At 41.3% G+C, this 12,589-nt stretch overlaps 2 protein-coding genes across 4 annotated transcripts; both read right to left on the bottom strand.

Annotated features, from left to right (window-relative positions):
- Positions 1–921: 921 nt before the first annotated feature.
- Positions 922–4,482, bottom strand: LOC100835836 (protein NINJA homolog 1). Its single transcript, XM_010232530.3, has 3 exons — positions 4,215–4,482; positions 2,093–3,243; positions 922–1,554 (listed from the first exon to the last, which is right to left on the bottom strand). Exons 2-3 carry the CDS (start codon positions 3,156–3,158, stop codon positions 1,193–1,195), a joined length of 1,428 nt encoding a protein of 475 aa, XP_010230832.1. The 5' UTR covers positions 3,159–3,243; positions 4,215–4,482; the 3' UTR covers positions 922–1,192.
- Positions 4,483–9,204: 4,722 nt separating this feature from the next.
- On the bottom strand, positions 9,205–12,589 carry LOC100835527 (cytochrome c oxidase assembly protein COX19). 3 transcript variants are annotated; one of them, XM_014898827.2, is made up of 5 exons: positions 12,377–12,589; positions 12,210–12,304; positions 11,917–12,005; positions 11,736–11,833; positions 9,205–9,776 (listed from the first exon to the last, which is right to left on the bottom strand). In XM_014898827.2, exons 2-5 carry the CDS (start codon positions 12,217–12,219, stop codon positions 9,659–9,661), a joined length of 315 nt encoding a protein of 104 aa, XP_014754313.1. In that variant the 5' UTR covers positions 12,220–12,304; positions 12,377–12,589; the 3' UTR covers positions 9,205–9,658. The 3 variants fall into 3 exon arrangements, with proteins under 3 accessions (XP_014754313.1, XP_003567599.1, XP_014754314.1); XM_003567551.4 differs by having other exon boundaries at positions 12,438–12,589; XM_014898828.2 differs by having other exon boundaries at positions 12,447–12,588.

The raw sequence follows: 12,589 nt of genomic DNA, 5'->3' as shown, positions 1-12,589 counted from the left end.
ATAAACTTATCTTTACTTGATTCGTGTGATGTTATGTTAACAGTTAACACATTTCTCTCTTTCTTCATTTATTACCATGACATGTCACAAAAATGCTTAGTAGGCATCTATGTTACTATCCAAGTTACTTGGACTATAACTAGTTTTTGGATGCATCCCTAAAAAAAATGTTTCTTCAGGTGCATTGTGACTTGAGTATCGAATGGCAGAATTTAGTAACTGGTGATCGAAGGAGAAAACAAAAAGGTGCAGGTACCTTCCAGACTAAGATATTTTTTATATGTGTGCGTGTTTGTGAACGTCTGCGTTTGTACTGTGTTTTCTCAAAACAAAAACTAAACCAATTTTTCACGCATTCTTATATCATTGCCGCTATCTGGATTGAGGACAGTAGTATTTTAGAATTATGTCTAGGTTGTTCTCCAAGGTTAAAAGGTCCTGAAAACAAAGGGTGTGTCAGCAAAAGAATTTTATCAGCCTGCAACACAATCAGGGTGTGCAGGTACGTTCCAGGCTAAGATTTGCTTTATTTTGCAAATGCAGAAGTTTCAGGATTTTCCTCATGTGAAATAAAGCAGATAGTGCTAGTGTGTAGCTTAGTTATTAATGCCTTAAAATAAGTTGATTCATGTATGTGTTTGTGTGGTGAACAGACAGTGTGCAAAGTGACTCTGTTATTTACTGCATACCAACTTTTTTTCCTTGCCAAACGAAAGCCGCAAACAAGGTTACTCTTTGCCCATAGATTTATGTCATAAATGATGGGAAAACAATCTTTCAAAAATACTCAGCCCTGCTACAACTTATTATTAGTTTTTGCATATTCCGAAATGATGATGGAAACTGAACTTGATTTCTGTCTTGAGCATGACTGTATAACAGGAACTAGGTCAGTATGCATCAATGCTGCAACACCAGCACTTCTTTGCTGAAAACATCAAACTGAAATCACTTCTTCGCTGAGTCAAGGCATCGAACCTCCAAACTCGTTCTTTATACATAACAAGCTATAAAAACATCAAACTTTGTTCACGACAATGCCAAAGATACAGCATGGCACACCTCTAAAACTTGCATAATAAATATCAATACTAGGTAAACACCATGCAATAGAATGGACAGGGAGTTAGACACAAAGGGCACAGCGAGCACATGGAAAGGATTATCTGACACCAGTATACAGATCAGTGAACTAGTTTTGGGCTGAGGCTGCTTGATTTCCAACAGGGAAAGCAGGCATTGTCGTATTATTATCTTGACCCGTGGCATCTGTACTTGCGTGCCGCAGAAACTCCTCAGGTGTCATGTGAGTGCCATGGCAAGCACATACAATCTTCACTTCGTTCCGGCCAAAGTTGTATGTTACGCCTGATATGGTTCTGCTGTTTGGTCCAGTCCCAGTGGTCGAAACCCAGGGAAGATCAGGATATGATCCGGAACCTCCAAATTTGACATTTGGGGCGATGCCTGGCCTTATAGCAGAACCCATAAGAGGCAATCCCCTATCCGCCTTCTTATCATCCTCCACTTGAGCAGAGGAGGATGCGCCAGCCTCTGGTTTGCAAGAAGGAAACAGAAGTTGTCAATATTCGAAAGTTAAAATCAATAACTTCTGACAAAATAATTAAATTCATAGAAAATTTGGCACAAAGAATTGCCATGCACACGGAAGTCCCCTAAGGAACTACTTTTCCATGATGTTTAATTTAAATAAACCAGATTATGGAATAGCTCCTGCAAATCAAACAAGTGCTGCTGACAAATAAGTCACCAAAAGGATACACTGACTTGCATGAGCTTAATAACACGACTCCAGTTTGTTTCCATCATACCAAACTCAAGGAGTAAACTACTCAACAAAAACCTTTGGGACTGAAACATACACCAAACTCTTCTCTCAAATGTACTACTGACAGCAGAGGCTATCTCAGATCATGTATTTAGCGCTTTGTTCTTGACAAATACTAGATGTTACTAAGAGATGCGGACATCTTTAGGAGTATATTTTCAAGGCATACATGAAATTACGTAACAGAATGGCTTCTGTTCTTTTATTTTGTATGCAAAGACAAGGGTTACGATGTAATCTAACCTTGAGGTTTATTGCCACCATCAGCTTGCTTGGCACCTGGTCGTTCAACTTTATCTTTTGCAGCAAATGAAGAAATAGCCTGTGGTGGAGCACCAAAAGCCCAAGAAGAGCTTGTTTCGAGTATTGGCAGTTGACCTGTTGGGTAACCAAAAGCAACCTGGGAGGCACTCCCTGTCGTCTGTACAGTTAGTCCATTGTTTATGGCTGGCCTCAACTGCACTGTGCATACCGGAGAAAAGTTTGATGCATTAGTTATGCTGGGAGGAGCTGAAACCTGAGCTTGGCCTTGATATGGCACCGTAACTACATTTGATGCTTGTAATGACAAAGGATTTCCATGTGGCAATTTCCCAGAGCTAGATTCACTGCCTGAAAAACTTGGTTGCCTTTTACCTTGAAAACCACCTGCAGCTTCATCATTGGATCTCCTTATGTCAGATCCTCTATTTACAACAGAGCCCTTAGCACTGTCTTCCCGCTGCGCAACCAACCAGGAGTTCGAGCCTTCCGCTTCTGATTCCGCAACATCCTCATTTTCACCGGTTGAGCCATCATCCGTGCTAATTGAAATTGGTGCATTTCTCACACCTCCATCTGAGCTCTTACTGAATGCATCGGGCTGGTCAGCAGCAGTGTGATGCTTCTTCTGAAAACTTGTCTCTTCTGAAAGCAACTTCCGTTTACTCGAGACTGGCTTGTTTTCCTCAGAATTATTTCCATTATTATTTGAATTCCACCCATCTTGATAGCCAGGAAGCCGAGATTGATGGGTCACTGGCTCACTGGATCCATCAGCCACAGGAGCAGAGGAACCCCCTTGTCCCCAGAAGTTTCCAAATGGTGGCGTAGCAGGGGTATGCCTCTGCTTGCTACTGTGTTCTTGGTTCTCAGCATTTGTTTGATAGTAATGCACAAAAGGAGCATCAGGAGCTTGTGAGACACCTTTGCTACTGCTTTCTTCCACTTGAGGTTCCGCTTTAGGTTCTAGGGGAACATCTCTTGCCTTGGACTTCCCTGAAGACCCACCCAAAGAGAGGCCTAAACTAAGCTCAAGGCCATCCTCCATTTCTAGTTTCTGGTAATTTAGGGTTTAAAACTAATTCTGGTAAATAACACTAGACCGCCTTCAAGTCCAGTTCATGCTGTCATATCTGCAATAACGGGAACATAGTTTACACCATCATGTTGATGATAAATAAGTAAGCATATCTCATGAAATACAAAAATAGCAACCCGCCTTAAGTATAGATGCTAAACAACGACTTTTAGGACCATTATTCTGGTAAATAACACTAGACTTTAGCATCTGTGTGTATGGAGTTAAGACGGTGCACTTGAGTGTTCCAAAATGGTCCTAAAGGCTGTCGTTTAGCATCCGTGGGCTCCCTTCAATTTCGGTTGGAACCTCCAATGATGGTGGCCTGATATATTCAGTTCGTAGCTCACCTATTGCATGATGGACTACTCTAAAATAGTGGTGCACTGTCTCATTTGACCTGTCAAAATTAGCGATGATAACCCTATTTCTAAGGTTATGTCCAATAATATTGAACACATGCTCTTCCACAGATACATGTATAGTATCGTTGAGCAAGGAACGGTCTCTCAAAATTTCACACAACCGAAAAAATGGAGCTCTTTCAAGCCTTAACATATTTCTGCATCTAATATCGCTTTCGAAAATTTTGTTGTTCATATAATTTACTCTTAGTTGATCTCTTTCCAACATAGGGCCATAGGTAATACAGGGTCTCCTCTTTTTTATTCTTTCCCGAATAACCAAACCAACCACAAACGTGGCAGCTCTCCTAATCAGGAATTTTCTCTCCCATCCATCCTCTTTACCATCTAAAATGCACACATGGCTATCAAAACATAACAATAAATCCATATGCAACAATTTATCACTGTTCTGTACCAATTAAATCATAGAGTGCATAGCAAAATCATAAGCCATAGCCGGCCATGGTGTCCATGGTCAGCACACAAATTATCATATGCCATCTCCTTATCGATGAGCACACAAAAAAAACTCGAGATTGTTATAAACAAATTCGAGATTGATGAGCACACAAATTGGACAGATGGGGCGAGCAATCCACAGAGAAGTTTTTTTTTTTACCTTTCAGTCGGCCTTCACTTTGCTCCTCTGCCGAAGCCCGCCGCCCGTCTCCTCTCCCAGTCGCTGGCCTCTTCTCCCCGCCGACCTGCTCCTCTGCCGGTCTCCTCTCCCCGCCGCCGGCCCGGATCTAGTGAGGACGGCTGGGATCTCGTGGGGGATGGACGGGATCTCGTGGGGGAGCCCTATGCAGCCGCCATGGAGCGAGAGCTGAGCGGAGGGAGAGGAGAGAAAAATTGATCAGGAGGGGTGAGGATAGAGCACAGAGAGAGAAGAGAGTCAGGGGTTAGGCGCTTCGCCCCCTGGCCCACACGTTCCGATCGGAACCAACGACGATAAAAACAGAACGGTTTCGTCACATTTCACTACTCCTAAATGTCTCACTGAAAGTGTGGCCCGAGAGTGAAGTGCCTGATGGGGTCCATGGGTCATGTGTGTTGGGTGGAGACGATGTACAGTGAAGTTAGCCGGCGGGTGAGAGGTGGGGCTGATAAAACCAGCACGTGATTCTTGTGCGGTTCCACGAAGGGAGTAGCACAAGACTTCTTTGGGTCAGCAAGCCAATGAGATTTAATTAAAGAAAAGTTCATGACCCACTTTCACGTTTGTTGGAGGTAAACAACTATTTTGTGCACACAGCTAGTGCTAGGCTGCCGACTGGTTTGTTTTCTAGTCGGCTTAGATTGTAGCAGTACGCGTTTGATGCAACTTTTCTGTTTTTTAGTGACGACTTTTTCTGTGAAAATCTTTATTTAATGAAAACTTGAAAACTGTAAATGCTAGTACCTCTGTACCATACTAAGTGACTTAAATTTACGAATATGAATGTATTTAGGCCTAAAATGCGTCTAGATACATGTAATAGAAAGTCATTTAATATGGGACGGAGGGAGGATACGTTAGATTAAAATAGATAGGTGAGATATAAAAGGTGGAAGCTCACTGTTTTCTGAAAACCCCGTAGATTTGTTTTCATAAATACATTTAAGTGACTAGATGTTCCGTATTTCATCTCACTCGTTTATTTGAGATTATGGTACGGTTGAAAGTTTCTAGATTTTTACAGAATAAAAGATTTTTTTCAGATATGTTCATTTTCTAATACTATATCTAAACAAGCAGGGTGTAACACGTTTGCATATTGCCGAAAGTCTACTTACTACCGGCCGCCACTGGATCTGAAACCCGTCATGCAAATACATCTGATTTTACTAATTTTATATTTTTCTTCATAATTTATGCTTGTATACAAAGGATTTGCCAGAAAGCTGTGTAGTCAATTGACCACACAGCTCACCCTGTGGCACCGACATGCTTGCTACTTTTTTCGTTTGGAAATAAGTGACTTGGATTTGTGTAGATTCGCATGTATCTATATACACTAAAATACGTTTAGATACATATGAACCTAGACAAATACGAGTCGCTTATTTCCGGAAGGAGTGGGTACCGGTTACTAGTCATTGTATTTCTTCAATAACGAGGCTTTTGTGCGTCCTCTTAAAGTAAAAGAAATAGCGATATGATGGGAAATATCGATATATGAGCATTTCTAGCAAATACCTTGTCTAGCCTTGGCCTGGAAGCATTTTAGGTTTTGAGAAAAACAATTGCTCCGAACGGGACCCTTAAAAGAGTTTTGACATGTAAAATGTTATATGGATCATCGTAAAACTTCCCTCCACCTAGGATTTCGGCGATTGTTTAGGAATCCAACTCCTTATTTCTCCACCTCCTCCATGCGTCCACCACCGCAAAATCTGGTCAAATTCGCCCGGGCACGCGCAATAGTACCGTAAAACTACAATAGTTTATGGTATTTGTTTTGTTCGGTGCTAACCGATACCGTAAAATAGTTTTTAGGCATAGCACTATATGGCTTTTATGTGCCACTCGTCGCACGCTCCACTTGCCAGTTAGTCCACCGAGCGTTGTGTGGTTCTCGGCTACTGCTAAAACCAGTCCAAGCGTGTGCCTCCACATGAAACAACGCCACCATCTTGAAGACAAAGGTTGTGCGGTCGACCGGGATTTCCATTCCTAGCACGTGTCCCAAGTCCATGTTGGAAATGGCCTAAGACACCTTTTGAAAAAAATGGTATAACTAAGACATAGTAAAGAGAGAGAATATATTTAGACTTAATGTTAAAAAACATTAATATTAAGATGAAATGTCGATACATAGTAAAAAAAGAATAAATGTAAATTGGAATAGTATCAAAGAAAATTACTGTTGAACCGGAAACAAAACCAATTAATGCATATAGTCAAGAGAAAAAACATGTTCGAGGTGCTTTACATCTGCAAATCATGATTTTTAGACATAGGCCTGATAATAATTATTTGCATTGTTTAAATGGTACTCCCTCCAATCCATAGTAAGTGTCGATGATTTAGAAATCAACGACAGTAATGATGGATTGGAGGGAGTAGATAATGTTTTGACAAGTCAATGTCTCCTTAACGGCTCTTATTTATTTTTCTTCTTAACATTGGGATGGCTATAAATCTTTGGTCTCTATCTCCTATCTATATTCAGCGTTCAGATAATTTGTAGACATAATAAGGTGTTGTAAGCTGATTTTTAACGAGGATATGATTAAGTTGACCTAAGAGTCATGTCGTGAACCTGGAGTAAACTCGGGTGGTGTGCTTACTCGTGTTGGAACCAGTCCACTCAGATTTAAGTTCTAAACTTTGCAATGGTGGTCACATTTACCTAGATTAGTTTCGGAATTTAATTGTCACTATTCTTTCAGTGGTAGGTGGGGTACCTGTCAACAATGAGGCGTCCATGTTGATTCTGTCAATCTCTCAATATCTGTCGGCTCAGTCTGTCGAAGATGCTCATAAGGATAGGATGCGCGTGTCTGCCCCTATGCATCTGCATTTATACCATGTTTCTAAAGAAGAGTCATGTATTCTCTCTTTCCCACTAAAAGATACCATGTTTCTAAAGAAGAGTCATGTATTCTCTCTTTCCCACTAAATGAATTGTATTGTCTCCTTCCTCTCTCTGTCGAACACGATGCTGTGAGATCGAGATAGCAATCAGAAGGGGGGTGAATGATTGCCGGAAGCAAATTAAATTTTTTCCCGAAAGTTCAAACCCTGAAACCCTAATCTGTTCGTGATAGTAAATTCAATGTAACTTTAGATCGGCTGAACCAAAAATTACGTACGAGTATGCAAAAGAAAGGTATTGAAATTATCTAACCAACGCAACAAGAATCAGCTCAATCGGACATATTATTGAAAATATATGATCAAAACAGTAACAACTGACAGAAAGTTACGAGAATTAATCTATAATCGATCAAAACAGTAACAGCTGACAGAAAGTTACGAGAATTAATCTATAATCAATTTCGAGGAATAACAAGAAAGATGCAGTAATCGCGATCTTTCCTTAATCTCGTGATAAACCTGCAGCAAAGCATTATGAACTCGTGATAAATCCGCAGCAAAGTGTTCGAAAGATCTAACACGAAGAATACATGAAAATCCGAGAACAACAGAGATGACACCGTCAACAAATCTCTTTATTACAACGATGTCGATCGATTACAAAAGATGCGATCATGCATCCAAGAACTCTCCAAGGATTGATCTAGATCCAAAGCTCTGAGTTCTCTCACGTCCTTGCTAAAACCCTAACCTAGACGCCTTTATTTATAAGAGAAAATTCGCGACCCTAAACCGAGTCCGGACCCAACACGAACTCGTGTATCCCAGTTGCTATTCTGCCCGTGGGGCCCGCATATGACCTTGGATTGAGATGACTCCAAAAGCAAAGTTGTTCTTCTCGACGACGCTCACAACTTTCATGTGGACCACTTTTCCATCAGACTCCATCTTGATGACGCTACTGTTTAATCTTTAAACAGCTCTCATCAAGCTACGGCTGGACCACATGTATTCACGTCGATGCAACTTCATGCCATCAACTTTTATTGTGATGTTTTCAAAACTTGACCATCACATGTTGAATATCTTCAATACCGTACATCTCCGATATAAACAACGTACGACAAACCGGTACCCTCCCGGATCATCGTAGTCTTCATTTCCATTGTTCCTTCGCACGAACATCCCGCATGACCTTGATCCTCGACCTCAGCTTCTCCCAAGCTCCGTCCCTCGATCCCATCATCGACCACGTTCCTCTAGCTCCGGCAACACTTAAAAGCGAACGCACAAATAATCAGTACGAGCACAAGTCCACAACTTGACTCAGTGTAAGTTACACACAACTCACGCCGTGTTTTCACATAACAAACTAATGGATCAACACACTACTAGCAAAGCACTAAGTCCAAACAAAATACATGTCATCACATAAGTATCCATATTATCCAAAATATCAACACCAATGTTTTATCTAAAACACTTGCCAATGTTACACATCACCTATGATTTCACAGACGCATTGACAACTATCTTACACAACGGTACAAAACCAACTAATGACTTTGTAGATGCCCTCTCTGGTGATTCATGTGAATCATTTTTTCCTTCTCTGTACTCTCTCCTACCCATAATACGTGTCGGAGATTTAGTACAATAAATCATTCATCCTTTACCCAACATATACTAATATTTGAGTTGCCCGGAGTAGATTTTTTTCACCCAGTGGCAATCACACCCGAAATCTGAGCCATCCATCCCGGTGGCATTCACAACTTTTTTTGTTTTGAACTCGGGTAGCATTCACAACTAATTCTGTGATTGTTGACAGTCGGTATAGCAAGAATTCTGGTGCTGCCTCCCTAAAAAAAAAGAATTCTGGTGCTGCCTCGGAGAAACTATACCAGTTGACATAGATAACAAATTCGAACTTTTATTTTGAAAACTATTCGACGAACCAACCAATCATTTGGTTTGTAGCAATGCAAAGCATAAGAACAGGAAAAATCATAAGAATATGATAGGAAAGCAAGTGCAAAACAAAGGATTAGAAAACAGAGGAATCCAAAAAAGAGGTCTGACTGGATGTTAGAATTCCTCTATTTTTCCCTTGAAAGAGGCAACAAAGGAAAATTTCCTCTACTTTTCATATGCTATATTTCTATGAATCAGAATGCATGAACAGTGTCATCAAAGGAAAAATTCCTATTCCTAAGATTTTCCTCCAGTTTCGAAGAGGCTTGAGCAATGCTCTCCGAATTTTCTCATAGAAACACAGAGCAGACTGAAACAAAGCAAAACTTGGCACAGCCTTACCAACAGTTCAAACAGATTCGAAGAGTTTGGGATGTACATTCACGATAAATATACTTCTGAATAAGCTCCACTATCCGTAGCTCTGAAAATTCCATCAAATCCAGAAGAAACTCCAACATTTCAGCTTCAGCTCTCATCATTTTCCTTGTTATTCTCCTCTTTATACTTTAAGTGTTTCCCTAGATAAGGACTCTGCAAAAGAAACAGACAAAGCCGCCTATAAATTAAACAGCTATTTTCTCTCTTTCAATCACTTGTTGGACTCTCCGGTTTGTCTTTGCATCCACGCCATCAGCATTAGTGAACCCAAGCTCCGACATATCTTGCTTTGCCATCAGGTTCCTGGAAGGAGGATAAGTTCAGAATGACTGATTTACTGCACAAGAATATAAAGGAAAGAGCAGCACTAAACCGAAATTTTTAACACGAAGTTCTTTTTATTTATAAGCTTGAACAGTGACTTCCAGAGATTAGTTTGCAAGAACTCTTATGACCAGCTTATCAGCTGGGGTGGGGGGCGGGGGGGGGGGGGGTGGAAGACCAAATTCGGTGGATCCGAGGCCTTTCTACTGCATATTCTGCGAGCTCTGCTTAGCATTTTCACTTCATAAGCAGCATTCCTCAGCCCCATCTGCTGAAGGTTTGGAGCATGAAATCTGAAGGAAAGATAAAGTTCTTCATGTGGCTTCTATTGCGCAATAGACTTTCGACTGCCAATAGTTCGAAAGCTCCGCAATGGGAGCACAACGAGTACTGCATGATGTGCGATCAGGTGCTTGAATCTGCTCCCCATTTGCTGCTCCAGTTTGGCACTTGGGAACTTTTGGTGATCGTTATGCTCAGATGGCTGCAAGGAGTAGGTCGATCAGAGCTTGGTGGGACAAACTCTGGCAGGTTCTGAAGAAGAACAGCGCGGCGCAGAATGATATCACCTTGGCCTCTCTTGTCGTGTGGAACATTTGGAAAGAGTGGAACCGGAGAATTTTAGAAATTACTGCCACCTAGAAGTCTCTGGTGCCTGATCAATGAGGCGAAGGATGAGTTTTTTAGAGCTTTCAGTAGCTAAGTTGGGTGATTGTACAGCCGGACCAGCTTTTTGTTTGGCATCGGATTTTTTCTTTCTGTTTTGTTTGGCTTAGGCCTCCTTGTAACCGGTTACGTTTGTTGTTTCCCCCCTTCTTAATGCAGTGACACTGTGACAGTGCTCCTGTCTTTCCCGTCAAAAGGAACTCTTACGACTCCAAGCAAGAACTTCTGATATTACAAGAAGAGGCCTGTTATATCTTAAAAGTCGCTACTACTACCAGCACAAAAATATCTGTGGGTGCCGGTTGGCAATATTGGTTACTTTACTCCCAGAGGAGAAAAGCAACTGAACATGAGGCCAGGCTCGGTTTGCAGTGGGCTAATGCAGCAAGCCAGCAATGAACCGTTTTTTCACTCAACAACTAAAGATGGTCCATATACACATATGTTGCACCGAACATGGCCGTGCTGCAGGATTGGTATGCAGTAGGCTGTAGGCTAATGCAGCAAGCCAGCAATAAACCGTTTCTTCACTCAACAACTAAAAATGGTCCAGATCATGGCGTAACATCTAACATGCATGTGAACTCGAACTACAACTATCAAGAGACAAAAAAGAGTCATATAACAATGATTTGCAAAAGTAAAAACATAGTTATCAACCTTATTAAAGACAATGGTCTCAAGAATAACTTACTTAAAACATATATAGGTGCAGAAACTAGATGCAACAAATATTTCAAGTAAAATACCAAGAAGTAAGAACCCAGAAACTCTGGAAGTTACAGATAGTTCTAATTACTTCAATCGCTATACACATATACTTTTGCATGGCACTGTCGAGGCGTCAATTTTTAACCAAGACTTACTAACTGTTTAATACACCTATGAAAGATTGGATGTATCAGTTTACTGTTATACTAGATAGAATTAGGTCTTTGGGCATAGAAACCAAATCAAGTAAATTCAACCGCAGCCGCTTCTCTATGCACACAAAGATGGAGTGGTATTAACAGGACCAAAACAGTCAAACATGTGGAGGCTGTATGCATGTATCCAAGGTGCAATGCAAATATCATATTCTTCAGCTAACACTGGATGAACTGAAGTGAATACATAGTACTGATAGTTGGTAGACATACACACTAAATCATTGCAAATAATCTAGCAAACAAATCATTACAAAGGTTGAGCTCACTACATTACCACAATATGATAGGTTAAGTTGTAGTCCTGAAATTAGTACACAGGGAGTAGGCAACTAAGCATACTGACCTCTCCATCCTACATTCCAAGTATTTCTTTGAGAACAGCCGGCATTTTTCAGACTGAAATTGTGTTGATTTCAGGCAGGCAAGATACTCTTTCTTCTCCTGTTTCAGCAGGTAGCTCTCATATACCACATTTAATAATAACAATAATGACACATGAAAAAAGCCACAAGTTTACCACTTACCAGGTCGCACTCATGCAAGTGATCGAGAAGGAATACACCTTTGTCAGGAGGTACAGGCCTCACTCCCCTATTTCCACCAAAAGCGCCACCTGCGAGAACTCAAGTTAATGAAGAGTAGGCATGTGAACATCATATTGCAACTTAGGCATGTGTCGTAGAAAACCGGTGATCCATGAAGTAACCCAAAGTTCTTGGACATGGTCACTGATATCTAAAGCTAACAACAAAGGTGAACAAGAACCTAAAAGAGGATATAAGGCCAATCGAAAGAAGACAAACACACAAGCCCTCACCTGCACTCATTTGCCAAGTATGTCAGGATTCAGATCCTCAGTTGCTAACAATCGGCGAACGTTTTTTTTTTCTTTCGAAAAGCAATCCTCGAACGCTGCATGTGACACAGGACAAAAGTCAACAACGTGTGCGCCGGATGTGGCATTTCATCAAACACGTTACGTACGCCCCCAATGTCATGCACGGATGCAGCCGGACAACGGGCACCGGAAGAGGGAGGCACTAACAATGGTTACCACAGTGCGGTTGGCTTCGAAATTCTGCAAGTCTGACTGCCGTAGGGAAGGAGGGCGCTTGCCAGCGAGGGAGGAAGCTCGTGCCAGGGCAGTAGGGATAGAAGGAGCGGCAGAGACGCAGAGTGTGTCCAACCTACAGTACG

Source organism: Brachypodium distachyon, chromosome 2 (assembly GCF_000005505.3).
Source record: "Brachypodium distachyon strain Bd21 chromosome 2, Brachypodium_distachyon_v3.0, whole genome shotgun sequence".
Lineage (NCBI taxonomy): Eukaryota > Viridiplantae > Streptophyta > Magnoliopsida > Poales > Poaceae > Brachypodium > Brachypodium distachyon.
The sequence above is the reverse complement of the archived record's forward strand: the minus strand, read 5'-3'. Positions and strand labels throughout refer to the sequence as shown.